The sequence below is a fragment of the Bactrocera oleae genome, chromosome 2 (genome assembly GCF_042242935.1).
Source record: "Bactrocera oleae isolate idBacOlea1 chromosome 2, idBacOlea1, whole genome shotgun sequence".
In the NCBI taxonomy this organism is placed as follows: domain Eukaryota; kingdom Metazoa; phylum Arthropoda; class Insecta; order Diptera; family Tephritidae; genus Bactrocera; species Bactrocera oleae.
The window spans coordinates 67497620-67525605 of NC_091536.1; the positions used below are offsets into that span (position 1 = coordinate 67497620).

Here is a 27986-nt window from a genome sequence, read left to right on the forward strand (position 1 = left end):
TTTTAAGATGAAATTGTGTGTTTAGATGTGAGTGTGCGCAATGTGCGAACAACGGAAACAGTATGCTGAGAGGGTCCCAAATGACTTTCACAGCTGGACGCGCGCACACTTTCAACTTGCTCGCAATCACGCGTGAATATATGTCAATCGGCGCACATACATGCACACATGTGTATGGCAATTTGCATAAAATCACACTAAAATCGCGCGCCCACAGCCGGTGCACGACACTTTCCCAGAACATTTGGTCTGCCAAAGCAATAATCGCATTCAACTCAATTAACACGTATACGCCATGGTGCAACGAAGCGATCAAATTAAACAGAAAATGCAATTCACATGCACATGCATGCCTGTGTCTGTGTATATGTGTGTGTTTGTGTGTGCAGTAGCGAACAAAAGTGACATGAGCAGACTGCCAACAATGACAGCCACAACAGCGGTCATCACGAGCTTTAGCACCGACGTCACCGGCGCATCACACTGCAGCAGACAGGCCAAAAAAAACACAGGAACAAGAAGCGCATGAGGGTGGCGAGGCATAGATGTCATGGTCGTCAGCAGTCGGGCCGATGATGCTCCAGCACAGCTTTTGTTGTCATATGCAGCAGCTGCATTGCTTTGCGTTGGCAAATTGTCATCAGCATTGTTGCATTCAGCAATGCTGCGGGCACAAACGTGCTAGCTCCGTTATTTTGCTGCTATTTTCACATGTCATGCGTGCGTGTGCTGTTCGCCTTCCAAAAACTTTAGTTTAAAGTTCATTTACGGTGCTTATTCAATAATTTGTCAGTTGTGGGTGTGTATGTGTGTGTGACGGTGAGTGTTCATGTCATTTTGCTGTCGTTAGCGCATTACTTTGGTCCAACTTTTACAATAAGCATGAGTGAATTGCATTAATCAACTGCCACACATTTACATACATACATATATCTGTGCGCATATTGTACGGAGAGTTACAGATCGTCTGCGTCAATGCAGAATTTCCATCAATGTGGCTATTTTATGCACTTCTCTCTCTCTCTCTCGCTCTGTGCACAATTTTATAATGGGAAGTTTCAATTTCAGTCAAGTCCACTAATTTCCACTTCATTGTTGTATTGATTGAACTCGAGACGAGTGCACTTGTCAAAAATAACTTTATAAAGGCTTCCGAAATAAGTCAGTTGTAATAATAGCTGTGAAAGCTAATAATGAATCTGATGACTTTTAGAGTTTAATCAAAATAACAATAGAGCCTTGATTCACTTAATTCGGCACCGAAATGTGTACAGTGTTATAAATAACTATTAGATTTCTTTAAGATTTTCGAGCTCAGCAGTTATAACATCATTGCTTGAATAAAGGAAATGTAAAGTACATATTCAAATTCTGTTGCCGTTGATTTCTGTATTAATAATTTTAAAAATCATCAAATCTATAAAATTAAACTTTCTACTTAATGGAAAGCGTTGTAAATGTACAGAAAACGGTAAATTTCGAACTTGCAAGTCGAATATACAATCTTTGAATTCTTAAATGTACTCAGTTAATATAATCGTATGTTCTCTTGAAGGCAATTACTCATGTCAATATCACTCAAACAATGTGAGGAATAGGCCTTGCTATATAAGTTGACTTCAGAGACGATATAAAGGAAAATTCATTATAAGAGATATCATTCCAGTTAAGGGGTTATATCCACTTGCAATTCAGAAAATCTGAAGAGACATTTTATTAAATAAATAAATAAAATTATTTGCATTTAGATAATTCAATCGACGATACATTTAAAAAAATTTGGATTCCTTTGATTCCGTAACCGATCTTCAGAAGGACCTCCGAAAACACTGTCTGGCAGTGAAAAAGATTTGTCTCTCAAATCCGAAAGCCAAACAAAAGCTATATTATTATTATAAAATAATATAAAAATTATCATGAGACATACATATTATTATAATCAAGGAGTAGTCAAAATTGTAATTTTGGACAAAACGGCAGCTCCCCAAAAAACGTCGGTTTATGTGAAAAAATTTACACTTCTTAAAAATTCGAAATCAATATTAAAAATCGTATTTCTTCAACCATAACCTGACAAATATATCTAAGAAAGTACTATGTAAATTTCAAGTCGATTGATCTAGCCCTTGCAAAGAAATTTTCCTCAACGACTCTGAAAACAGCTTTTCGAGAAATAAATTTTCGGGAGCTGTTTACACTAAGATAAATATTTCTTCAGCCATATCTTCATAACTATTTATGTACGAATGTATGTACGAATTAAGATCGATTTTTAGAAATTGACAAATAGTATATCCACTTAACGTAAGGATTATTATTCCTAATCATTTTCATCAAAGCAAAAAAATTCCTCAATACCACAACTTATTTCTTCTTTTTTATGTACTACTCATTTCCATCCCGTTCTTTATTTTGAGATTTGAAATGGGTAAAGTCTTCAATGTGAACGTTCTTTAAAATGTTCATTTACTCTTAAGCTTTTCGATTTTTTTTTAATAATAATAAGAGGTTAGTGAGAATAATAAATAAGAGGTTAGTGAGTTTGCCGGAATATCATGATCAGTATGGTTACAGTCCCTTCAGTTAAAGTTATTTCCATGTATGATATGCAGATTTGGACCTCCATCATCATTCGAAAAGACGTTTCCACTGTATTTCTCAAATATATAAAAATACCAATACCGATTGTGTTCGCCGAAGCGAATTTTTTAGTTTCGAAAAAAGACAAAAGCCAAAGGGAGCCAAATATGGCGAACACGTTGGCTGAGCAATGTCCCTCATTTCGAGTTTGACCAAGTGTCAGTCACAACCATGGTAGAATGTGACGGCGCACCGGGGTTTACGACTCTAGCAATGACACACTTCACACCCAATACCTTAATCAAAATGTGTTGTCGACTATATCTTGGATTCCAACACAACGCTTTCCAAGCACTGTTACAGTCCAAACCTTTCAATAGCTTCAATATATTCCATATATTATTAAATTTTTATTATTAAATTTTATCTCTTGGTAATGGTAATAACTAAGTTAACTTATCATAATTTAAGCGAGTACCGAAGCAAATAGTCGTAATGATATACGACACAATAACTTTTATAAGGAAAGTTTAAAGACATCGATACATCGCTCCGTATTTTTAATTTAATTAATGCATTTAATAATTTAATTTTTTACTGTATTATGTGCTTGTATGTAAGGGTAAATATTTTAATTTAATAAATGATTATTGTATTATCGCTTTTAGGTTTAAGTTCGTAGCGGATTTCAGACAACACAGGTAAGTACTTTCAATTACATTAAGCACAGTAAAAATATGTTTGATTTCCAACTGATTTAAATTTCACAAATAGTATTATAAAATTTGTCATTGTTTTGTTTTGAAGATATCTCTGTCGGTTTATTTTTATTCATATAAACACACTGCACTTCCATGTGTATCCAACTCATTACAATTTTACATATAATACTATGTTGCTTATATATCAGCACAGTTCTCATGCTCAGTTGGTTTTAATTAATCACCATAGTTTTAACTATTATATTTTAATCGAAATTAATCAAGCTTTAATTCGAATATTGCCATATTGCTTTATCAGATTCAACTCCAGCTATTATCGGCCACATTCAAAAGTTATTTCACTTTAGTAATATACATATGCAATATATACTAGTATATTTATAAGTAGCTCTTGAGACTTAAGTATATTGTCAGAGCACTTTAAATTGTCACAACAAAAACTTCAAATTTAAATTGAGAGACCTGTGTGTGGGACCACAATGTCCAACATACATATACTTGTATTTGTACATCACGGTACGGCAAATAAAACTATGCTCACATTTAAATTATATAAATAATTTGTTTGTCTTTTTAAGTGAAGCTTCATGCCACACGAAACACGGCGGCACAGTCTGCTGCGAAATAAAAGTGAAAATCCATATATACACACACAAAGAAACAGCCAGAACTAAAATAGGATATTTGAACAATACTATTTAATATTTAATAAAACAAAAGGTTATCCTATCTGAAGCGCTGGCAGTTCAAGTAACAAGAGAGGGAAATTCTAAATGTATTCTTTTATTTCTATGCTTTTTTGTGTAATTGAAACGGCAATGTAAATATTTTACAAAAATTAACTCTATATTTTAATTTCAATTTTTTTAAATTTTAAAATATTATTAAATGTATTTGAATTCATTATTTTCAATTTATTATTTCTGGCAGTTTCCAATTATTTCGTGATGACTTTTTAAAGTTTGATGTACTCTCTCATCTCAATTTATAATATTGTAGAAAAAACCTTCTCTTGTGGCTTAGTTGAGTTTTTAGTTTTGTCTACTTATACCTTGAACAGGGTATATTAAGTTTGTTACGTTGTTTACAACACCCAAGAGGAAACGTCGAAGACCTTATAAAATATATATATAAAGGATCGACATGGCGAGCTGAGTCGATTTAACCATGTCCGTGGATGTGTCTGTCCGTCCGTCTGTCTGTATATACTTTGGTATACTGGTCTCTCAGTTCTTGAGATATCGATTTGCACATGTGCTTTTCTTCCAAAGAAGCTGCTCATTTGTCGGAACCGCCGATATCGGTCAGAACGATCGGAATCAAGTGCTTGTATGAAAAAAATTTTTATTTGACAAGATATTTTCATTAAATTTGTCATAAGTTATTGTCCAAGTGTGCATTCTCTGAAAAATTGTTCAAATCGAGTCACTATAGCTTACAGCTGCTTTTACGGAATCCTTTATATTTGTGAAGAGTATGGTACATAGCTTCGGTGCAACCAAAGTTAACGTTTTTTCTTCAAACTAATTTTACTATATTCTGAGACTCAAACTATAATTTTATGGCAAATGTGTTTTTATATTTGTGCTCGATTTGTATGTAAATTTTCTATACTATTTTCATAAAGGTGACAAATATGAACCCATTTTTGGGAGCTGATGATCAATATGCCCCTTTACAATGTTCTCCTTTAAATATTAAGTAGAACTACAGAATGCAACAAATTCTAAAAATATAAGTAACGCATTTGTGCTGGCTTATCTACTAAGCTATTGTTGAAAATAAATCAATCACCTCTCCTTTTTAAATAAAATTTGTTTGGTTACTCTTTCAGAGTCTTTTAACTGAAATTTCTGACTTTGTATCTAATTATATACATATACCTATATTCCGAGTGCTAAAGAATGTAGGAAAAGATGCCTACATTTCGGCGCGCTGAAATAAAAAATATGATTTCAGGCCGTAAATGATATTTCTTAGAAAGCCAAGGGAATATTGCAGTCTGAAGAAGTTTACAAACGAATAATTTCATTTATTAGATTAATTGACGGAACGAAAGAAATGTTTAGTCAGTTAAATAGAAAAATGCTGTTATTTTAAGTTCAAATTTTTAATAAATAACAAAAAAAATAGTACTTAAAAAATAAAAATAAAGAAAATTAATATAATGCTGAATTAAAATAACTTAATAAGCAAAAAAATATATATAATGATATAATAAATTTTAAATTACTAAAAAAACAAAAATTAAATTTTCATATCAAAAGCAATAAATTCACGAATTTCGCGGTATGAAAGTATAATATACATATGTATATTCATCATTTCTTTAGTCCGATAAAATTAAGAACTAAATATTTACAGTTCTTTTTAAATGAGTTCAAGATAGCAAGTATAAAAATCTACTCATTTGTTGTTGAGTTACTCAAGTCAAGTTTATTCTACTTAAAACTCGTATGTAAAAATATATAATAAATATATATAACATCTGTTTAGAAAACTGCAACTGTCACAATTTGCCAAATTAAATTGGTCTTCTGCAAGTAAATTATATTTTATGTACGATTCATATGTTTGAAATAATTCAGTGGTTTAATTCAAAAATTTTCAATGATTAAATCTCAAACCGAAATTCGTGCTTATTCAAGCGTTTAATTGCATAATTACTAAAAAGTAAATAAATTTTAACCCACAAATGTGCAGATACAAACACAGCTGCGTACGTGAAGATGGAAACGGAAGACGCTCACTCAGCCTCACACGAGAGTACGAACACTTTCATGTATGAACTTAAATTTTGTCTATCAATGAACATTAGAGGGGTGAAAATAATTTAAAACCCACAAGCAACAAAACTGCAGCAAAACGCTTTTAAATACGGCATTAAGTCATTTCTAACTTCTATTTATGATATCTCTGCTTTCTTGCTTAAATGCCGCTTCCTTTCTTTTTGTTTATTTCATTATTTTTTTTGCAGAAAGTCATTTTTAATTAAAAAATGTATGAATATACATATATGTATATGAAGTTATGTATATAGCTTTTTTCTTACTAATAAATATTTTGATACATACATAAATATGTATATAATTAATATTGTATGCTATTTTTTCATTATTAAGTGGAAAATTATATTTTGAATTATTCAAAATGGGTTTTCAACTTTACATAAACGCATAAAAATCGCAGAATTATTAGCTTGATATAATGGTAAGTAAAAATGAATAACTTCTTCAACTTGTTTGTACTCAATTGCATTTCCATAAATCCCATGAAAATTTCAGCAAGCAAGAGTGCTGTGCCGCATTTACCGTTACTGATGTCATATTAATGTCGACACCGCATCCAACAAGTGCAGATTGTCGCTGAAAATCTGCATTGACTACACTGTACAGTTATTGCCATAAATTTATACCAGCAGCTCAAACATATGGACCCAGATTATTGTTTTCACTAACCCAAATTATTAACCCACCAAATATAAATATTTCATGTCGTAATTATGAATGATTTTTAATACCAAAATCAATACTTAAAGCCTCAACTTTAAAATTTCCAAAAAACGAGTTAAGCTCTTATATGTTTTGACAAGCTTAACTCGTATGCTAAATTCATTCCTCTAAACTTTCCACCCTGCTCACTATTTCAGTCGCTGTAATCACTTTTTTGTGTTGAGTACTACAAAAAAATTCTCTAATCCGCTGTGGTGCTGCATAATGCGACGGAGCTTATTGAGATTTATGCTAGGAGCGCACATTTGAAACACACACATATAACGGTATATACAAGCTGATGTATGCCTGTCAAGCACTTATCACCCTCAGTGATAAGGCATATTGTGTGGCCACTTCCAGTGGGGTTCCATAGTGTAAACTATTTTATGCCTAGTATAATGCTACTAAAACAAGTCATTTATAGGCTTATTTATTGGAAAATTATTTTCGGTTGAGTGAGGGCTAAGATTATGTCGGTTTGTGTACTTACTATCGCTCATTTTATCGCGTTTATACCCGGCGTATAATGTCAATGTGTTGTAAGACATTTTTCGACACTTACTACAAGAGTTTGACAGTTCAGCTGTGTAGTGGTAATGAAAAAATTTCTCTATAAAGCTTCATAATATGAGATTAAGTTTCGAATCTTGCGAGAACTCATGATTGGAATTATATCCAATTTGAAGAATATTTCTTTAGTTTGCGACGCAAAAATTTTGTCTGTCAATAAACTCGCGGGTGCGCGGCACGGCAGCATGTGATTTTTCAGTTTCAAAAACCGAAAAAGATCACAGGCAGCCAAATCTTACGAATATGATGGGTGAACGATGACTCTCGTTTCGTGTTTGGCCAAAAACTTAGTCACAATCATGCTAGAATATGGCGGCGCATTCAGGTCTGTTCGTATGAGTCTACCATTAACACGCTTCATACCCAAAACAATTACCAAATAGTTGAATCCTCTGATATCTCTCTGATGCCAAGCATAACAGAGGTGGATAGACTCGCATAATCTTGAGGTTTATTATATGTACATTTGTATGTACATAGTATGTTGAACTCAGCACAAATATAAACCTGTTTAGGAATCGATAAGTGATTTCGAAGTCGAATTCAAAATCAATAACGCTCATTGTACTGCAGAATTATACTTTCCAAAATCAGTAAAAAAAAAATTGTTGATAAAAAGTGCAGCTTCGAGAAAACTGCACCGGGTATATAAATTGTATTTCCTCTCTTCGGCACACGGCACCTCGATGCTCTCGTTAATTTTTTATGTTTTCTCATTTGATGCTTGCATGAAGAAGTGAAGTCTGCATTTCGTTTTTATTCATTTTTTTTACAGTGGCATTTGCTATCACTCACCTACCATAATCGCCACTATTTATTTATGTATGTACAATGTGTAGACAAGTTATTGTTTACGATATGCACTCGCTTAATGTATGCCTTTCAATGAGTCGTTAAAATGGACTAAATTGTTTTTAAATTTCCAAACAATAAATCATGTGCACTTAAGCTCCGCTTGTCAGACGATAGAATTACACTACTTTTATGATGAACTAAATACCGGCGTACATAAATACATACGAATACATATACACAATGTCGTACATGTAGACATACAAGAAAATATGTTTGTTAGTGTATGGATGTGTGCTAGTTTACTTATGCAAAGTCATGTAAAAATCTGATTGTTTGAGTAAATGATCATCTAATTTACAAAATGCATTATAAAACTGTGATTAATAACTGCAAATCGTGTGAAATGGCAGGGAACATATCCGAATTGACTAATCTCTTAACTCAATTCGATAACTCGTATAAGCAAAAACAAGTTTTGTTTTCTTGAAATTGCTTAGAACCAGTTTCTATGCCTGAAATGGTTCCACGATTATTATATATAATATCAATAATAATAATCACATAATAATATCTAATACATTCCCATTTAAACAGCATTTTGACAAATTGTAAATTTTCAGTTGATAACGAGTTTTCTTGATATACAATACTGTCTTAAGCCCTTATTTAGATTAACCGCATAACAACTGTATAAGGCGCTGAAAGACACTTTTGGTTTAAACTTAGTATGGTAAAAGCACCAAGATATCCTTATTCATTGCCCTCATGTTCTATATACAATAGTAAACGTCATCGATTCGCCACTTATTTGATCGGACAGATTGACCTCACTTTATAAACAAATTTTATGGAGAAAGAAACAAATAATAATAATAACAGTCTTACATTATACCAGTTGGGTGTTCGATTCGCCACTCTTCAGACTTTAGTAACCTAGAGAAAACAGCTTCACAACAGAAGTAATCCTGCAACGCAAGGAATTTTCTAGTTGAAAACGATCGAAAATACCACTCATAAAATATTTAAAAAGAATAACGAGAAATAGAGAGACAAAGAGGCAGAGAGGCAGAGAGAAGAAGAAATAACACGCAAAAAATGTTCAATGAATTATAAACCAATTTATATAGCAAAGTATAAATTAAAAAGAAAAAAAACTTGTAATATGATGTTCCGAGGAAAAATTTAAAATGATTAGATAACATTTAATATATTCACTAATCTAGGCTGCCCTCACTGCCTGCATTCAAATCGTTTATCGTTTATTAAAAGAAAACATTGTATGTCGTATTTTGTTATAAAAGTCGTCTTGTTTTATATATTTTACATTTATTGGAAATAATCGACGTATTTTTTGATTTGGGAAGTCGATTTCCAGGTTAATTCAGATGCATTGCTTTTACTTTATTGGTTTGGTTATACTTTTTTCTCTTTGTAGTGTCTAAATTAGCTGTAATAAATTTCCCTATTGACAAACAGATGGCGCTAAATCAGAGTCGCACAGGGAGATTTCGAATAGATTAGCTTCAAATTTCCTCAGTGATGAGATTAATAATTGTCATTTTAGTATGACGAAATCTTGCTAAATCTAGTAGATCAGTGAAAAAATCTGCTCAACAGCCCAAATATCGTGATTAAGGGTCGATTGGAATATGGTATAAGGATATAATAATAAAGTATTTTCAGATAAAAATCGTGATTATTTCATTTTTTCTAAAACTAGTTTAGATTAGATTCAATTTCTTCTAACTCCTGGGACGGAGGAAGCGAATTAAAACCAACACAACCTTTCACTGCATGTCTGTAGGTGGATTATTCAAGATATTTCAAATATAGCTAAAGACGACATATTCAATAAAGACATGTTGAGATCGTTCTACCACGAATTTTTACAAATAAATAACTTCGACAACTAGCATTCAATCATATTTTTAACCAGTTAAAACCTCTTTATCCATATAAATGCGCACCTTGTTGAGCGTCGAACTTATTCCTTTATCGATTGACCAAGACTGGTTGATTGCAGGAAAATTTCTGAAGGATAAAAACACTAAAAACATTAGTTAAAGCCATAGCAAAAATTATTATTTATCATAAGTTTTTCCTTGCTAGATAATTGTAGTCACGCACTCAACTCAGTCACCTATGACAATCGGCACAACAAAAGAAGGAAATGATTTCTCATGCCTTTATGTGGTATACATATTCATACAAATATAAAACGTTCATATATGATGGATATATGTAGATATCTCTACATAAGGAAAAAGAAAAACGTGTGGCACAGCGTAGTGAAATAAAATAGGTGAGCAAAGGGAATAGTATAATAAAATGCTCAACTTATAAGTAAATAGAAATGGTCGCTTGTATAGAGAAAGTACACGGCATGCCACTAACATATAAGGTCCTTATACAATGTATCACTTCACATGAGGTAAACACTAAAGTAGGCTATCTCAGCTGCCAAGCATCGGGGCAAAGTGGGGTGAGTGAAATGTTGACGGGCTGGCAAGCTGTGATGGGAATTTTGCGTTATGTAGCGGGAATGAGTGTCATGCTGTGGTTTGGGGACGCGTGCCAAAAAAGTGAATAAACAATTTTCACGGATCACGTTGCCCATCAAAAATGGCAAGACGAATTTTCGGCATAAAAACTACGTATAAGGTAAAATTAAGGCAAATATCAAGCAGGAAACATTTTGACGTTGTAGGAAAGTTCTCTGAGAATCTCTCGAAATTGTGTCAACTTGAAAATTTGGGTTCCTTTGGGAAAAATTTTAAACCCTGGAAATAATAGTAATAAAATAGTAGGTTTGTTTTTAATAGCAAAAAGAATTCACACCACACAACTTATATAAGAAAATGTTCAGATTTTAGGAGATCATACATATTTCAATATATAAAAAAATTATTTTAAGTAAAAAAAGTATATAGTAATGTGAACTTTAGTTGAAAAATGTACTCACCAATTAAAAGTCAGTTTGTGTGAAATTTTTCGCACAAAATTCTAACAACAGTCTTTATTTGTTACAAGCACTCTAGAAAAAAGTACAATGTTGCAGTTCTTGCGTTGTAAAATTAATTTTTTTATTTTATAGGTTTATGCCTTTTTTCGCTTTTTTCAAACTCTATATAACTTCACTGCCAAATTGTAAATATTTGCAATTAGGGGCTGGCCCACAAGCATTTCACTCAAATCTACAATATATAATTTCGCACTCCAGTATTTTTAAACATGAACTCACATTTGGTAATAAATTTTCATGTTTTCAAAATATCGTAGCATACTTTCTAGCGCGCAGTTATTTTACTTCGAATCCTTGTAGAGTATCATAAATGGCTGACACTAAAAAACATGCACAAATTTTTCATAATTAACTAAGATTCGTATTATTTTTTTATTATAGGTATGTATATTATATTACTTAATTTTTTGCAATATTCAATTCAGCACAATTATTAGTACTTTCTTATTTTTTAAACCACAATTGAAATATACTGTAAGCTGTACAGTACATTTACTTAAATCTCTCACTATTAAATGTTTGTTGCTTTCTCTTATATGCATATAGATTATTCCATGCACTATAGCTCCTTTACAAACACACCATTGTACATATGTATTTATATTAACTACTTTAACCAACGCGTTCACGGCTGGCGATTTTCGCAGCGTATTTATCCGCTTTTGGTCTCAACACGACAACGTCTCAAACTTGACTGAGCCGAACATCCTTTTGAATAGCATTTTTAAAGTGTTCTACATGCTGCTATGCACACGAAGCGCTTATGAATGCCTATGCCACGATACTCATAACAAAAATAAAACAAAGCTGGAAAGACTCCCCACTTGTGGAGGATGAGTGTGGCGAGTGGAGCTTCGAAATACCGCTAGTCAATATGTGTATTTGAAATATCTTTACTTTATGATGAGTTTGTTGATAGTTGTAAATAAAAGTTTCGCTCTCGCAAACACTGCACGAGATTCTCAGTTAATGTTATCAAATCTATGTTAAAGCGTAAAGCTTTTACAATGTTCTGAGCTGCTGTTACTGGTATTGGTCAGACGTTAATATTCTTTCAGAAATTTTAAAAAAAATATTTGAATATCTGCAAAGATTGTGTTTCAGTTTTATCGCAAATTATATCAGCTTAAATATTTAAATCATTTTTAGTGGAAATCAAGAAAATGTAGTCAAACTAATCTAATTTTTTTTTGAAACTTCATATTAGAGAACAGAGTAATCCTAGAGTTCACGGACGATTTTATAAGAGGATTTTCGATCTCATAACACACCGATAAATATCGCATTTTTATGTGCGGTGCAGAATTTGTCTGTTACAAGTTTTTAGGTTTCTCGGACACCTCTGATAAGTTGTCGAAACATTTTGAAAAGTCCGATTAGAATGACTCCAAGACATGATCTTCAATATGAGAACTTCTTATTTTGGCATCGAAAATCTTTGACTAGGTAGCTTAAGGGATAATATGGGTCTTGTAGCTTAAAAAACTTGTTCAAATGTACAATTTATTAGGAATATTGTCTGAAAATTTCAAGCTGTTTCGAGCCAAATTTCCAGATATGTACATATGTAGGCGTTTATAGCTCGCAATTACGGTCGACTCGTATCGACGCGACTCGTCGTGACTTTAAACGGATTTTTCTCAAAACTGCTTTTTTAAGGTCGGTAGTCAAAATTTCTTGATAACTTATGAATCGATCGGCTTTTTTTCATCATTTATAATTCAGTTGAGAGGGTAATACGTGGCCAAGTTTAGTGCAAAAGTGCATATAAATTGCAAAAAACGCAAAAAACATGAAATTTTCAAAATTTCTTAAAATTCTTAGTTCAAGTAGTAGCTCCTCTTAAAAAGCAAACTTTGATGTTCTTATTTCAGGCAAAAATTACCTAAGTTACAGTGACTACCGAGAGGACACTTTTCTGACGCTGACGTTAGTTAGGTCGCAGTCAATTACATTATAGGTATACACATAAGAGTAACAAGAAAAAAACATAATACTAATGTTGTAGCTTAAAAAAAAATCAACAAAAATTACCTTATTTTAACATATTAAATTTAAAAACATGATTCGTGTATTTTTGTTCTTTCGTTCGTCATTACCAAATGGCTAATAATACCAAAATGCTAACTGATCATTTACCACGAAGATTTTGAGATATGTGTACATCATTGTTGTGACATACCTCATCTTCTATCACCCAAATAGTCGTTTATGTTGTTCTTCTGGACTCGTATTTATATTTCGATTCTGCAGTCATTACACAGGATCCAATGGTTGGATTTTTTTTAATGGTGGAGTATACATCAATATTTTTCAATTAATTTCTCTAAATATATATTTTCTAGCACAACCGCAAATTTCGGCCAACTCTCGTGAAATTCCTTAATAAACCAGAAGCAGATGTTAATTTCTTTGTTGGGTTATTGATGGTACTAAATGTTACTACATATTTGATCTCCACATAAATATTTTAGTTCACTCATACATTCCTGGCTTCGAATGCTCGTCGGAAAAAACGAAAAATGGTGGCTCTAAAACATTTATTTTAATATAAATTTTTAATTTTGGCGAATACAACATTTTAAAACCACTACAAATAATTCAGCATATCGCAAAAACAAAACGTTTCAAGTACCATCAAGGGAATGACTATACCATCAGATTTGCATATTCTTCATACAGATGGCGCCTACCTTCCTGAATAAGGAACTAAATCTACCTTTTATCGCTTAATTGTAAGTAAAAAATGTTTCCAGCAGCCAGTAACTTATTCAATGTTTGTAAATATTTCTTTTTTAACTCAAATGTACAAACAGACGCGTTTATATTATATACATATGTACTATGTATATCGTGAAATACTCATAGATTCGTTCCCAATATAAATAAGCGTAAGCTTTGTGCATATTGCTGATCTACTTGACTAAAAATTAGAATTTCTTTTTCAAACAAAATACTGAGTACTTATAAGAGTATTATGTTCGATTATTTATTTTCGCTTATCAGTAAAAATGCTAATTCATTTGGTTTCAGAAAATGTCAAGTTCGGCAGTTGCAATTGTATAAATATGTACTTGTTCATGCAAATCGCTTTATTTATTTTCATCTTATTAGTTAATTAGTGGGTTATCAACATTAAATAAATAAATAATATATGCTTAAATTTTGCACATTATATAAATTTTAATTATATTGTCGGAATCATTCATATGTGCAGACATACTATAATATACACTCAAGATCAAATTTCACTCGAACAGATCTAAATAAACTGCTCCCGCAAACCCCATCTATAAAAAAGTTCTCTCTTAGATTGATATACCCTTTTATTTATTTATGTTCGTATGAAGTTTGATCTCCACTTTCGCGTCGCAAATAGTTGCCAGTCGCTCACCAATTGACGTATTGTACCGATTCGATTTGCGAGCGCAGTTTATATCGATATATCGGAATCAAATTTGATCTTGAGTGTATATTATAACATTCACTTAAAATTTTATCAGCAATTTGAATTATTTCTGAATATTCAGTACTATTGTGTATTGATACTTATATTCAGATGGTTTGACTTTGTTTGAAATAAGTGGGCTGTGTAGTAATACTGGGTTTAATCATATGCTGACTGCTTAATATAATGTTCCTTTTTTGTTAAATAATCAATATCTATGACTTCGACATCAATATCTGACCAAAAATGTTTCGCACTAGTTCCTAAATAAGACACTTTCTACCTAGTCTCAATTGGCACAGTTGTCTCCGATCTTTATGGTCTCACAATAATCCAAATTAGCCATAAGGATATTACAGAAGATTTTATTTTGGATCAGTTTAAAAAACTTATTAGTTAAAGGAAATAGAAATTATCCAGATAATCTCTTCATTCAACATTTCATAAATTAAAAAATTACTTTTACTTCAATTAATAACGGGTGTCTTTTTTAGACGTGTGGTTTTCTATGAGCCAATACTTTTTCCAGTTTGTCTTTCGAAGAGCTGCTACTTGATTTATGCTCAGTTTGGTTTACATTTACATAAACAAAACTATCACATTTGGTGTGAAAATAATCAACAAGCAAATGGGGAGACGCAGGTCCATAAATCCTCAAATAGTCACTTTTGGTTGGGGAAATCATTGGTCCATATTTCTTCAAAATTGAAGCCATTCATAATATAATATTAAAGTTAAAGGTATAGAGCCATGATTACTGGCTGAATTGTAGGATGTTGAGGTGGACGACCTTTGGTTCGAACAAGACGGCGATATATTCCACACAACAAACGAAACAATCAATTTATAGAAGGAAACTTTTGATGACCACATTATCTCGTGTCGTGGGCCTGATTGGTGGTCTCCAAGATCGTCCGATTTAACACCGCGGGACTAATTTTTGTGGGGTTATGTGGTTGCGCCCATAAGTTCGAGACGTTTGACGCCAGGGAAGTGAATACTCGGCACCGGTTAATATATCCCTTCATATTCAAAAAACCAACCTAAATCTGACTGCAATAAAGTGACGATTCACGTTTTAAATATCCATAGCCAAAGAAATAGACTACTTTATTTAGGAAATACAAATAATCTATCTATCACTTCAAGCACCAATACATAAATTAATAAATAATTTTCCTTCAATAAATATTAAGAATATTAGTAATTAAAAAATAGTAAGAACTAAAAAAGTACTACTCGATTTGGAACGAAACGTACTATTTAACCAATAGATATAACAGCGACCCAATTTCTTCATAGAACATAAAACTCATTAAATTGCAAAAGAAATATTGATATTGAAGCCATTAGTACTTGGGACAGCCCTACTCTAGGTATGAGCATATAAAGTCCAAAGATTCTATTGTCTTGTAGATATGACATTTCAGAGCACAGCTTTTCTAAATAAACATAAATGAGAACGGAGTTTATTTGGCTTTTGCTGTATAATCGGAAGTGTAGTGTGTTGACTACAAAATTTTTTTTTTAATTTGTATTAGAATTCAGTTCACCTTATTCAAAATAAAATTTTGGTAAAAACACAAAGTATTTTAGCAGGCAGTTCGATTCATAAGTAGTTATAAAAGGCAAACATCATTAAAATATGTCAATTATTATTGGCAACACCGTCATTTAAGCTCACTCAAATTATATATGTTTCCTTTTTGTAAAAATTACAATAAATTATATGTACTTCAACATACTCACGTGTTTAAATAAACAAGCAATTTCACTTGAACACACACACACACCCTCTATTTAAAGAAAACGCGCAATATTGCTTAAAACAATCAAAACAAATCCAGTCAAAGCCTGCTGACCTATTGCTGTTCTGTTTTTATTTTCATTTTAATTGGTTTTTTTTACTTCATGGTTTGCCTGTTATCTTTTGCCGCTCTCTTCGCCTCACTACACAAGTATTTCTGAACATTTAATAGTTGTAAGGGCCCGACTGCGGCACAAACAAGTGAGCTTATCTCGAACAGAGCAATTTTAGTTGACTAGAGGACTACTTCAGCCGTTTGTTCCGGCTGCGGTGAGAGGGAGAACGGATATGGAAGCGTTAAAATGAGAATGCGATGGTGATTTGGGACCTACACTCGGCCAATATGAATAAACGCGAAAGCGAGAGAGCGAAAAATCGATCACACCAAGCCGGAGGCAGCGCAGGTCTGTCTATATGTACACAGGTGCGTGTGTTTGTCTTGGGTTGCAGCTGTTTTTTATCGTATTGCAAAAACAACGACACGAAGAAAAAAGAAATGTTTATACGCACACATACATACATATACACACGCACTCACATATACTCAAATACATGTAAAGATGTGCGTCTATAAACTTGCTTGCCGCATACGAGTTCTTTAGTTCGCTACAACGACCGAATTTCTAGCGCCGTACGCCGTAAAGTATGCTACGTTTTTTGCTGTTCTTAAAGTTTACTAAATGTTTGTGCAGCACAAAGATGTTTCACTTCGACCGAGTTGTCATGCTTTGGCTACTTGTTTGTTTCTTTTATTTAGCAGTAGTGAATTCTTTTAATTTATGGCACAAAATTAAGTGTTTTTGAAGCTGTCACTACTTTTTAAAATAGAATACACAGAAATTGCAAATTACATAATTTATAACTGTTGTTTATTACACTCACTGCGGTTTGATAAGCTTAGTTCATACAATGTTGCCTTATTGCACAAAATTACACGGTCTAATACTTGGTTTAATACATTTTTTTGTTACTTATTTTTTCAAAAAATTCCCACTCTTCACATTTAAACGTAACAGGATATTTCAGCGTTCAAAGTTTGTATTATTTTTATATTTATTTTACACTCCGCTGATGACCCGCTAACTTCAGCACTAACCGCGTCGAGAGAACACTCACGATTGAATTGCACCCGGGCAGGGAGCATACTCAGGTCGGTAAAAGTTATTAATTTTTCCGCAAAGCTTTTATTTGTCTGCTCACATCAGCCGAACGCCAACCACCTGCCAGCTGCAAGATAGCCACCAACAGCCCCCCGTCCGCTCACTACTCATATGTACACTGGTATTAGTGTGCGTATAACAGTTTTTGCTATGCTTTTCACTAGTAATTTTGAAATCTCAAAAATCATGAGCAACAATACAAATTAACTGCTTTGCTTTTTTCTCAGTTCATGTTAAAATATCTGTTAAATTTACGCTCTCTTTGCTTGCCGTGCTTTTTTAATGAGCTTTTCTACTAACGTTTAGCTTTTCTGTTTATATTTCAGTGCTTAGCGAATAGCTTATATTGTTTACACCGATGTTTTTAGTACTGCACGTGGTTTGATGCTCTGTAAACTATTGCGGGGTTGTCAATTCTCATATATCAATCCGGTGTTAATTTTAGGTGTAAGCCCCGAATTAAATATCTAAAAGAAGTTCAACTTAAAAAGTAAAACTAAATACTCCGCTAGGCGATGTTGTTGAAAAATAAATATCATCGAAACCTTTTTTTTTTTTAATCTGTAACAATAATTGCAAACAAGATATACTAAAAAAACAGAAGTTATTGTTTTAATGATTTTTTAAGCTAACAGATTTCAATAAATCTTAAGAAAAAAATATAAATTTTCCAAGTAACACGCGATCTCCAACGACGCTGAAAAAAAGATCTCTCAGAGCCTAGGCGATTCCGGCCTTCTCCGCGTATGCAACAGAAAAAAGAGCAGATTCTCTACTAGAAGATCCATACAATGACTGACGGTTGAATAAAAAAATTCAAAAATTGACAAAATATCGGGGAAACATTTAACAACTATTGCTTTAGGTGATATATGTTGTTCCTTCTTTTAAATACTAAATATACAGTATGCTTTTATAACATTCAACTTACTCGACATCCAACACTTTTGAGTTTCTGCTTTTCAAAAGATATTACAACTAACTAGTTTATATGACGTTTATTCGGCATTTTTGTTTTTAAGTTTTCCATATAGTATATATATATATGTATATGTATAAATATATAGTACAGATTTACATTTGTATAAGCAAATATTATTAAATGCCAGTCTTTAGCATGGAGATCTGCATTCAAGCATGGCTTCAGCGCAATAATGCGGAAATTGTATGCATTTCAGAAGAAAATTGTTTATGCCCTGAAAAATAATATAATTATATATTACCGACCAATAGAAATATTTGAATACGATTAAGTTCGCGCGCGGTTTACAATTAATAATATCTAATACATATATACCCATATATACGTTAAACATTCGATTCTTAAATATGGATCGAAAAGTTGGCTCCATATAAGATTACAAAATGTCAAATTCATGTACCATATATTTATTCTTTTAGGCTTTTCGAACCTTTTCAGAATTATTACAATGCAATTGTTCCATTTACAATGTAATATAACTTACATTGCAGCATCCACAGCATGCCTCAAACATATAGAACAATATGTAAAAGAATGCAGCGAAGAAAGCCACAAAAAACGCGACGAAAAGTAAAACCAACAGCCATAAAATAAACCAGAGCGGGTTCTTCATAACGTAGTTGGTACTCTTCTCGGATAACTACTTTGACTTCTGCTGATAGACGCGTTCACTGAAAAGAAAATTTCGCTTAGCGACAGATAGCTATTTCTTAAAATTATTTTGTTTTTAAAAAGAATGTGAAGTAAAAAAATTGTCTGCACTCTTTAGAATGTATTGAAATGTCACAAAAGAAAATATGGAAACAGTGAGTGTTGCATTTTAATTATTTTTTTTTTACTTCCAAACACTGTGGCGATATCTTGTTAATATTGTAGTTGCCAAGGTTGATATTTCTATATACGGGTAAATAAATTTGGACCTCTGTACCGGAAATACGGATCTCCCATTCTGCTGTTGAATCTATAATATATCATATAAATCTATATATATCAGTATATTGCGCGCCTTACAGCCAGAACGAAGAGTTATTTTAAAATAAAAAATTATTTTTAATGAAGATTCGATTTCATTATCCAACACCATCGAGCTGTAATAGTTCTTACTGGGCATTGTCCACAATCTAAGAATTTTTTCGGACGCCATTTTATAGGGAAAAGATGAAAAATCCAGTCACTTTCTTTACCATTGTCCAGCTTTTTCACAGAAAAAACATATCGGTAGTCATACTTTCAGCCAACCAGGTGAACTATTGTACGATCTCTCCTTAGTTCTAAAACAGGCCGCTTTATCAGCCATTACCCAACCATCAAGGCAGCTTCTTTTCACAATATATAGAGTTTTTTTTTTTAATAAAAGATATTGATTTATTTTTATTTTAGCGCATTTTTTATTACAATAAATTATTTTAGACTGAGTAGAAAAATATTTAATGTAAATCGCTAAATGGCCTCATATATGGTTTGGACAATACAATTTCATCCCCCAATATAACTTGTTAAGATTAAATATTTATACGTATTTATACACTAACAATACAAGAATAACAAAAGAAACAAGTACTATTTTACTTTAGACCAACATTTATAACGGTGACTTGCAGTCCTTCATACCTTCAGCGCAGTAGTGGGGGAATTGTATGCCTTTCAACAATAAGTTGTTGAAACCCTGTAAAGGAAATCAAATAAAATATAATATTATATATCAAGATAACATATAAAAAATATTTGTATAAAGTAAGGAAAGCCTAAGTTCGGGTGTAGTCGAACATTTCATGATCTCGAAATTTGCAAAGTTGAAGGGCGGGGTACTCTGATCTTCAGGTAACTTTATAATAAAATATGTTGCAAAAAATTTAACATTCATTAATCGAAGAAATCAGACGAGAGGATAGAAAATCATTTTCGTTTGTTAAAAGCTCAACCTGTGTTGCTCGTTCGTGAACTCTTGTCCAAAAATAATAATGTAACGCTGATTCCTCCATATTCGGCAAAAATGGGTCCGTGTGACTTTTTTTTTTTAAGTCGAATTTGAGGAGTGTTTCGACGATTGGAACAAGCGCTAGCATAAGTGCCTAATATCGAATTGGAACTATTTTGAAGGAGACAACATTAATTCAGACGAATAAATAGATATTTTTTTCAAAAAAATAAAATTCTTGTTATTTTTTAACACATCTCGTATGCGGTATAAAGTCAACTATAAGTTCGAAAACTCTTACATTAGGTATTTGGTCACTAGGGGAACTATTGACCCTATTTTACCCATTTTAGACAATGCTGTTGTCATACAATTATTCAATCCGAATTTCAATACTACACCTCATGGATTATTTTCGATATTTTTTTGGTAAAAAGAATCTGGGGTCTTAAAAGGTTATGGTCCGATTTCGACAATTTTTAAGCTTGAGATGGCACTAGAGGCACAGATTTATTTCGATATATTCACTGCTGCCTGGTTTGTGTAATTTAAAGTGAAGAAATCAGTTATAACCTAAAATTGTGTCATATGGGAACTAGTCGTGTTTTTGGTCCGATTTGCTCATTTTCACACCGTAATATAATAATGTTAGGATAATGTTATGTACTGAATTTGCTTGTAATTGGTCTAGCCGTTCTTGAGTTATGGGATTTCAACTAAAGATGGGAGCTGCCACAATCATTGTTCAATTTTGAACCTATCTCTCTTCCTTCATACCATCTTGACAACATGTTGCGAAAGTATGAAAATATACTAATTTTGTCATCAATTAAAAGTCTGTAGTCAAGAGCTTTCTTTATTTATAAGCGTAGACTGTACTGATAAGCGAATAATAAGTGATATTTCTTATCTCTCACATTTGCTCACACTTAAACAACTTTGAACTCATTTTAAATTTATCATCGAAACTAAATTAAGAAATAAATATGGAAATTAGAAAAATTCAAGGAGGAAGAACTATCATGATTCACTCCCTTATCTCTGAAAGTGTTTCGCACATGCGTTACGAATGACACAGTGTTGAATAAGTCATATTCATATTGTTATCAATCTTATATAACAACCGGCCCGTTAGTGCATAATGAATACGCCGTTATATGCAAACTGCTTTATTAAAAGACTGTGAGTGATGTCATGCGACAATTAATGTCAGGTTATTTACGTCTATCAGATAGCTGACTCACACATATTACTTGTATTTACATCATTACACATGCGAGCATCAATAGCACTAAGACGTCAGTCTAAGTTCATCTCATGTGTTCTAACTATCTTGAGATAACCAATGTCATTTTTTGTTGGAATTGTAAGAGAAATATATACATATAAGTAGAGGTTTGAGATTGCCTGGCTATAAGCACACATTGTTTAAAAAAATATATGACAATAGATCTGATGTTCCATACAAGAAACAATTTGTCACTGAAATTTATAACATTATGAAGGTTTTAAGGCAAGACCTAACAAGATTTAACATTAAAATTTGTCAAAAGTGTTTTGTTTTCCATTTATACCAATCAACTGATAGTAAGGTCGTAAAATTATTACTATTTTCCTTACTCGGCTTAACTTAAGTCCGACCAAAAACTTTGCTAAAGCTTAGATCGTTCACCACTTTTTATACTGCTATGAATAGATACACACAATTGCAATCTGGCAACTCACATTTTTATCGTAAAGTTTCACATTTTTGATGTTATACATATTCAGAACGTTTTGGCATACGAGCGTTATTTGTGTTGTTAACAGTAACTTAAAATATTCATCTCGGGCAAAAAATGGAATTAAAGCGCGAACATTTTCTCGCGATCATTTTTTGCAACTTTCGAGATAGATTAACGGATGAATAGTGCATCGATGAACTTAATTCAATTTTTGAACATGAAGCTCCTTCAAAGACCAGTGTTTATCGATAGTGTGGTGAATTCAATCGAGGTCGTAGATAACTCCAAGACAAATTTCGTGAGGATCGTCCAAAATCAGTTGTTGTTTCGGAAACTATTGATGCTGTGCGCAAAATGATATGGCAAGATTGTCATCTGATGTATCGTGTTATTGAGACAACTATAGGCAGAGTAGTCAAAAAAATTCTCGTGTTGATTACGGTGCTTCGAAACACGACTATGTAATTGTGACAAGTGATAGATCGTGAGTTTACGCGTATTAGCCTGAAAGTAAACAGCAGACTGTTTCCAGATGAGACGAATCCAACAAAAGTTGTTCGCGCACTTCCAAGCAAATCGTTGCCTATTTTTTTGGAAAATCTGGACATGTCAGAACCATACCACTAGAACTACACAGAACAGTTAATTCTGAGTGATACACAACAATTGTTTTGCTAGTTGCCTTTCAAGAATTCAGGAAAATCAACCGCCGAAGACGAATCACTCTTCACCACGACAATACGAGCTCTAACACATCGACTGAAACAACTGCTTTTTTGAGCACTCAAAACATCGATTTGTTGGGTTATCCGTCGTATAGTTGGCAGCGAATGACTTCTTCCGAATGATTTCGTACTTACAAATTAACTAAGAGGTCAACGTTTTTCGACACTTGAAGGGGCGGTTGATGCGTTCAGTAATCATGTTTTGGAGACACCTCAATCAGAGTGGCAAAAGTGCTTCGACAATTGAATCAAACGCATGCAAATGTGTATAGATCTTAATGTAGAATATTTTGAAAAAAAAAATTAAGCGATTTTCGAGTATTAACATTTGTTGTTGTTCTCTAATCCCGAAATATAAAATGCCTACGTAACATGCAAAAGCGTGTCCGTTTGAGCTGTTATCAAACTAAAAGGAAGCGGATATTGGGTTCAGTAGATTAAGATACTCTGAAATTCTTAATTTCGTGAATGATGATTTGAAACTAGACGATAAGGTCAGTGCTGGAATTCACTAAACCTCAAACTTATCTTCCACCATATACATAAAAGCTTGAGACTGAAGTCTCAAGTAAAAGTCAGAGTTGGGAATGTTTGGCGTCAAAAAATAAATAAAATCAGAGATGTATTGGGCACCAGAGTGTAAACCACAGTACAATATATTTATTAGTTCTTGAAAAACACTGTGCTACCATCTAAATCGGTCTTCCCAACTCAACATACAGTAACCATGCGTCGACAAACGAAGGTCACTCCATCTACTGAAGTTGACCAAACCAAATAACCAAATAACTTATAGGTACAGTTTCATAATTTATATTAATACTCACCGATAACCCACTAAACAGCACTTCCAACACGTAGCATATTATGTATAAGAACGCAGCGAAGAAAGCCACAAAGAATGAGATGAACCAGAAGATTAAAAACCAAAAGATAAACCAAAGTGGATTACCCATATTGTTTTACTGTGGTTGCGGTCGGGTGTCTATAGCTTTCAAAAGCTAGTCTTGAGTGAGATGGAAGTTTGTGTTGTTGTTATTGTTGTAGTAGAGGAGTACGAGTTTTATGCTCTCACGCGCTCCGCAGTCACAGTGGCTAGGTGTTGCCGTAGGTTAAGGTGAAGAATACTGACGTTCAAATGCAGCAAACAAGTTCTATGGAAGAAGATAAAAACAACAAGAGTATCGTATAACATTTGCATTTTGATTTTTACATATCTACGAGTATTGTGTGAACATAAGTATATCGTATATATACGTTTGTATGTATTTCATATTTATTGCGTATGTGTATATTTGCAATGGAATTCATGAAAACGATTAAGCATAGATTTACATAGATTTAATAATTCTAAATAGTTTAAAATGAATTTTCGATAACTAACGGTATTTCAAATATAATAAATTGATTTAAATACACTCATATATATATATATATATATATATATGTATGTAGACACATGTACAAATATTTGAAAATATTGCGGCTTCATATTTATTAAACTTTTTTCGTATTTCCCTTAAAATAGTCATAAGGCGTTCAGTTACACATACAAACATATGTAGGTATGTAATTATGACATTTCACCTCAATTTCATTGAGTCACTAAATTCCTGGTCTTATAGCATTAGTTGTTAACACAGTGATAAGATAAAAGTACTTAAAGAAGTTTACGCAGGTGTTTCCGCAAGAATTTCGAAAATATTTGTCCTATAAAAAAGTAATGAAAAATCACAAAAACAATATGTGCCTAACATATTTATCAAATAAAAGACAAACAACAACAACATAGTCATATGGTTATTATCATAAATATTTAGCAAACATTAGTCCGCCTAAACTGGCTGCGAAGGGTCTGCACAAGGAATAAACGGCTGTGCATAGATTGACATACTTATGTATATAAGGGTGCTACTAAAAATTTATTCAAGTCTTAACTGTTTCTATTTGATGTACCATAAACTTGAAATATACCATCTGATCAAATTTGAACCGAACTGGTCCATATAGAGATATAGAATAGATGTTCCCTGATTGGTACAACCCTTTTTATAGTCGTGAGAAGTTTGATCTCCATATGTCAATTAGTGTGTGCTTGGCAGCTGTTTGCTTACGAAGCGCAATGTTTGTATGGCGAATTTTACAATGGAAAAAAATTAAAAATTGAAAATGAGTTTGCTTTAAATTTTGTGTTTCCAAACACGGCTATGGAATCATTGACGATGAGACAGAAGTGTTTTAGGGAGACTACTTTATAACGAACACAAGTATTTGAGTGGCACAAAGCATTCATTGAAGCTCGTGAATTCATCGAATACTGTCCTCATGAAGGTCGTCCATCTACCTCTGTTAAGGATGATAACATTAAAAAAATTTTAAGAACTTGAAAATCGTTGTGTTGTTATCAGAGAGATAGCAGAGATTCTCAACATTTCTTATAGATCAACTCATATAATCAAAAAATGTATGAAGTTGCTAATGACCTGAACCTTTTGCAAAAATGACGGAGAGTAGGGATCGCAAAAGAGATACTTGACAACGAAACTGACCAGTGCTCTAAATATGAACCGAAAGCGAAAAAAAGTAAAATTCGCTGAAAGCACCGAGGCAATCCCAGCCAATGCTTATAACAAGTGTATTGAAACTTAGATTAAGGGTTGGCAAGTTTGTATTGGGCCATATTTTGAAGGCGAAAATGAAGGTTTGTATTTATATACGTAAAAGTGTTATTCCTTTTTTGTCAGTCCGGTCAAATCTGATCAAGTTTTATTTGGAGAAATTTAGTAATATTTATTAAATGACTGTAACTACTCTTCTTATAAGGAGAATCATAGTTTGTCTTAAAGTTTACTTAAGCTCGACGACTCAACTTTAATAATATAAAATGTTTTTTTGTAAAATATGTATTTACGTTAATCATGTGTAAATTCAAACGCGAAATGGAAACATCTGAGAAATTATAAATAGTTTTGAGGCACCCTAATGTACATACATACATGCATATTTTTGTGTATATTCAAAAATAGCCAATTAGCGCCTGTTTACTTGTTTTTAATACATTTTCAATTTCGTAAAAAAATGTAGATATGTTTCAAAAACAGTAAGCAACACAAAAAAATGTTTTCCAAAACTGGAATTGTTAAATTGGGCATGCGCTGTGTGCCCTTTCGCAGTCAACACAACACTCAGGCAACAGATCGCCAAATACGCTTTGACCCCGACTATGACTGGAATAACTAAACATTCGACTTGTATCTTTTTGTTTGTGTTAATTTCTTATTGGAAAATATTTTGCCGCACAAAATATCAAAACAAATTAAAATTCTCAAGTGGCAAGTGTTTGTGTTATTAACCGATACGACTTTGATATGCTAATAGGCCGATTGGGAACGACAAACAAGTAGCGCAGGTGGGCGGGCGACCGGGTCTAGCACCCGCGCGATGATGTGATCTGCCAGGAATTGAGTAATTACATATGCATTCCAAAGCGCTAAACGCATGTAGGCCAAATCGAGACCAAAGTTATAAAAAAACAACAGCAATGCGTACTTACATATATTCACATACACACATGCAAATATGTACGTAAGCATACAATTAGCAGTAACTGTTTATATGACAAGTCAATTGTTGCTGTCACATACACATTTTAATTGTCTGTTTTCATATTAACATTTTTAGTTAATTTTTAATAATTTTGTAATAAAATTATTTAATTCGCACACACCCAACCCATTCTTTATATGTATTTATGAGTAATTTCCATAAATCATTAATCTATTTTCTATTCACAACCATTTTTATTAGATACTTAATTTTGTTTATCATAGCACATATTTATACACATGAACTCATATACATGTATTGTATATTTGTACATATGTATATAAAAATATATTTTTACAACACCTTGCAAATAAATTATTGCTATTCTAATCACTTAGACCAATTGACTTTACACTTACGATCACAATATAATCAAATTGTCTGTCCGTACGTTACTGCGACAAAAATACTACTGACAAGAAGACGTCGAAGGAGTGAGTCGGGTAGTGCTTGAATGGTGACTGTTAGTTGAGATTGTTGCGACTGACCAGCACTCTGAGCGCACATACTGTTTTCCGCTCTCTACTTTGGTGATCTCGCTGCAGTGAGTCTTCAAGAATTAGCGCTCCCATTAAGATTAAACCGCCTGTATACATTATACTTATATATGTGTTCATAGTGGGGAGAAACTCTTAATAAACTGTACTACATTATCCAACATTTTTAAAATATATTCAAGTGTGGTTTTTGTTTAATGCATAAATAGAGATTAGTACAAATAATCTTAATTCCTATGTTATAGAGGTGTATAAGATATATTGACTCGTAGTCAATCTTTTCATGGCGGTTTTTGAGGAACTATCAATATAAGACAAAACCCAAATTCAATTACCCGAGTGCAGCCTTTGATATTATAGGGACTTGTGCTGCAACTTGACAAACAAAGCTTTCTAGACTCTTTGGCGTTCAGCGCGTTATCCAGATATCTTCTCCTGAGTTTTTTTCAAAAATGATGCCGGTATGATAACCGTCTCTTTGATGCCTGAAATTGAAGCTTGTGATCTCGGCGACATTCGGTTTCAACAAGACGACGCCACTACACACACACTTCGGTGAGCAGATAATTTCACGTTTTTGGCTGGTCGATTGGTCACTAAAATCATGTGATATCACATCGTTAGACTTTTTCCTGTGGGGATATGTAAAGTCTAAAGCCTATGCGGACAATCTCGCTTCGATTCAGGCCTTGGAGCAAAACATCACGCGTGTCGAAATGCTCGAATGAGTCATCGAAAATTGAACGGATGGACCATCTGAGACGGAACCGCAGCCAACAGAAATAATCTTCAAAAAAAAAAATACCTAAGAATGTTCTTTCGAATGAAATTAAATTTGAATTTTCTGTGTTTTCTTTTTCTTTTTTCTACTTTTAAAGTGATCACACTCAGTTATCCAGAAACTTCTACCTTCTCAATGTCGTATTGCAAGACCGC

The 27986-nt window shown here is 32.8% G+C and overlaps 1 protein-coding gene, 1 long non-coding RNA gene and 1 other non-coding gene across 3 annotated transcripts in view; all 3 read right to left on the minus strand.

Moving 5' to 3' along the window:
• Positions 1–17549, minus strand: part of LOC138855730 (uncharacterized) — a 60310-nt gene extending 42761 nt beyond the window's left edge. Inside the window, exons 1-2 of the long non-coding RNA XR_011394802.1 lie at positions 17321–17549; positions 11124–11355 (exon numbers count right to left, since the gene is read on the minus strand). This is a non-coding gene — a long non-coding RNA (uncharacterized lncRNA). The remainder of the gene's footprint in view (positions 1–11123; positions 11356–17320) is intronic.
• Positions 17550–18692: 1143 nt separating this feature from the next.
• On the minus strand, positions 18693–19501 carry LOC138855715 (uncharacterized). Its single transcript, XM_070105455.1, has 2 exons — positions 19065–19501; positions 18693–18794 (listed from the first exon to the last, which is right to left on the minus strand). Exons 1-2 carry the CDS (start codon positions 19191–19193, stop codon positions 18711–18713), a joined length of 213 nt encoding a protein of 70 aa, XP_069961556.1. The 5' UTR covers positions 19194–19501; the 3' UTR covers positions 18693–18710.
• Positions 19502–19944: 443 nt separating this feature from the next.
• Positions 19945–27026, minus strand: LOC106623715 (uncharacterized). The gene is made up of 3 exons (XR_011394803.1): positions 26913–27026; positions 23775–24101; positions 19945–20246 (listed from the first exon to the last, which is right to left on the minus strand). It is a non-coding gene; the product is annotated as an uncharacterized protein (transcript).
• Positions 27027–27986: the final 960 nt, after the last annotated feature.

What these genes read in the sequence shown, in the direction of transcription:
- LOC138855715 (XM_070105455.1), bottom strand. Translation starts at nt 19,193, where the DNA reads ATGAAGAACCCGCTCTGGTTTATTTTATGGCTGTTGGTTTTACTTTTC. An exon ending in CATGCTGTGGATGCTGCAAT is followed by an intron (nt 18,795 to 19,064) that starts GTAAGTTATATT and finishes ATTATTTTTCAG; the next exon opens with GGCATAAACAATTTTCTTCT.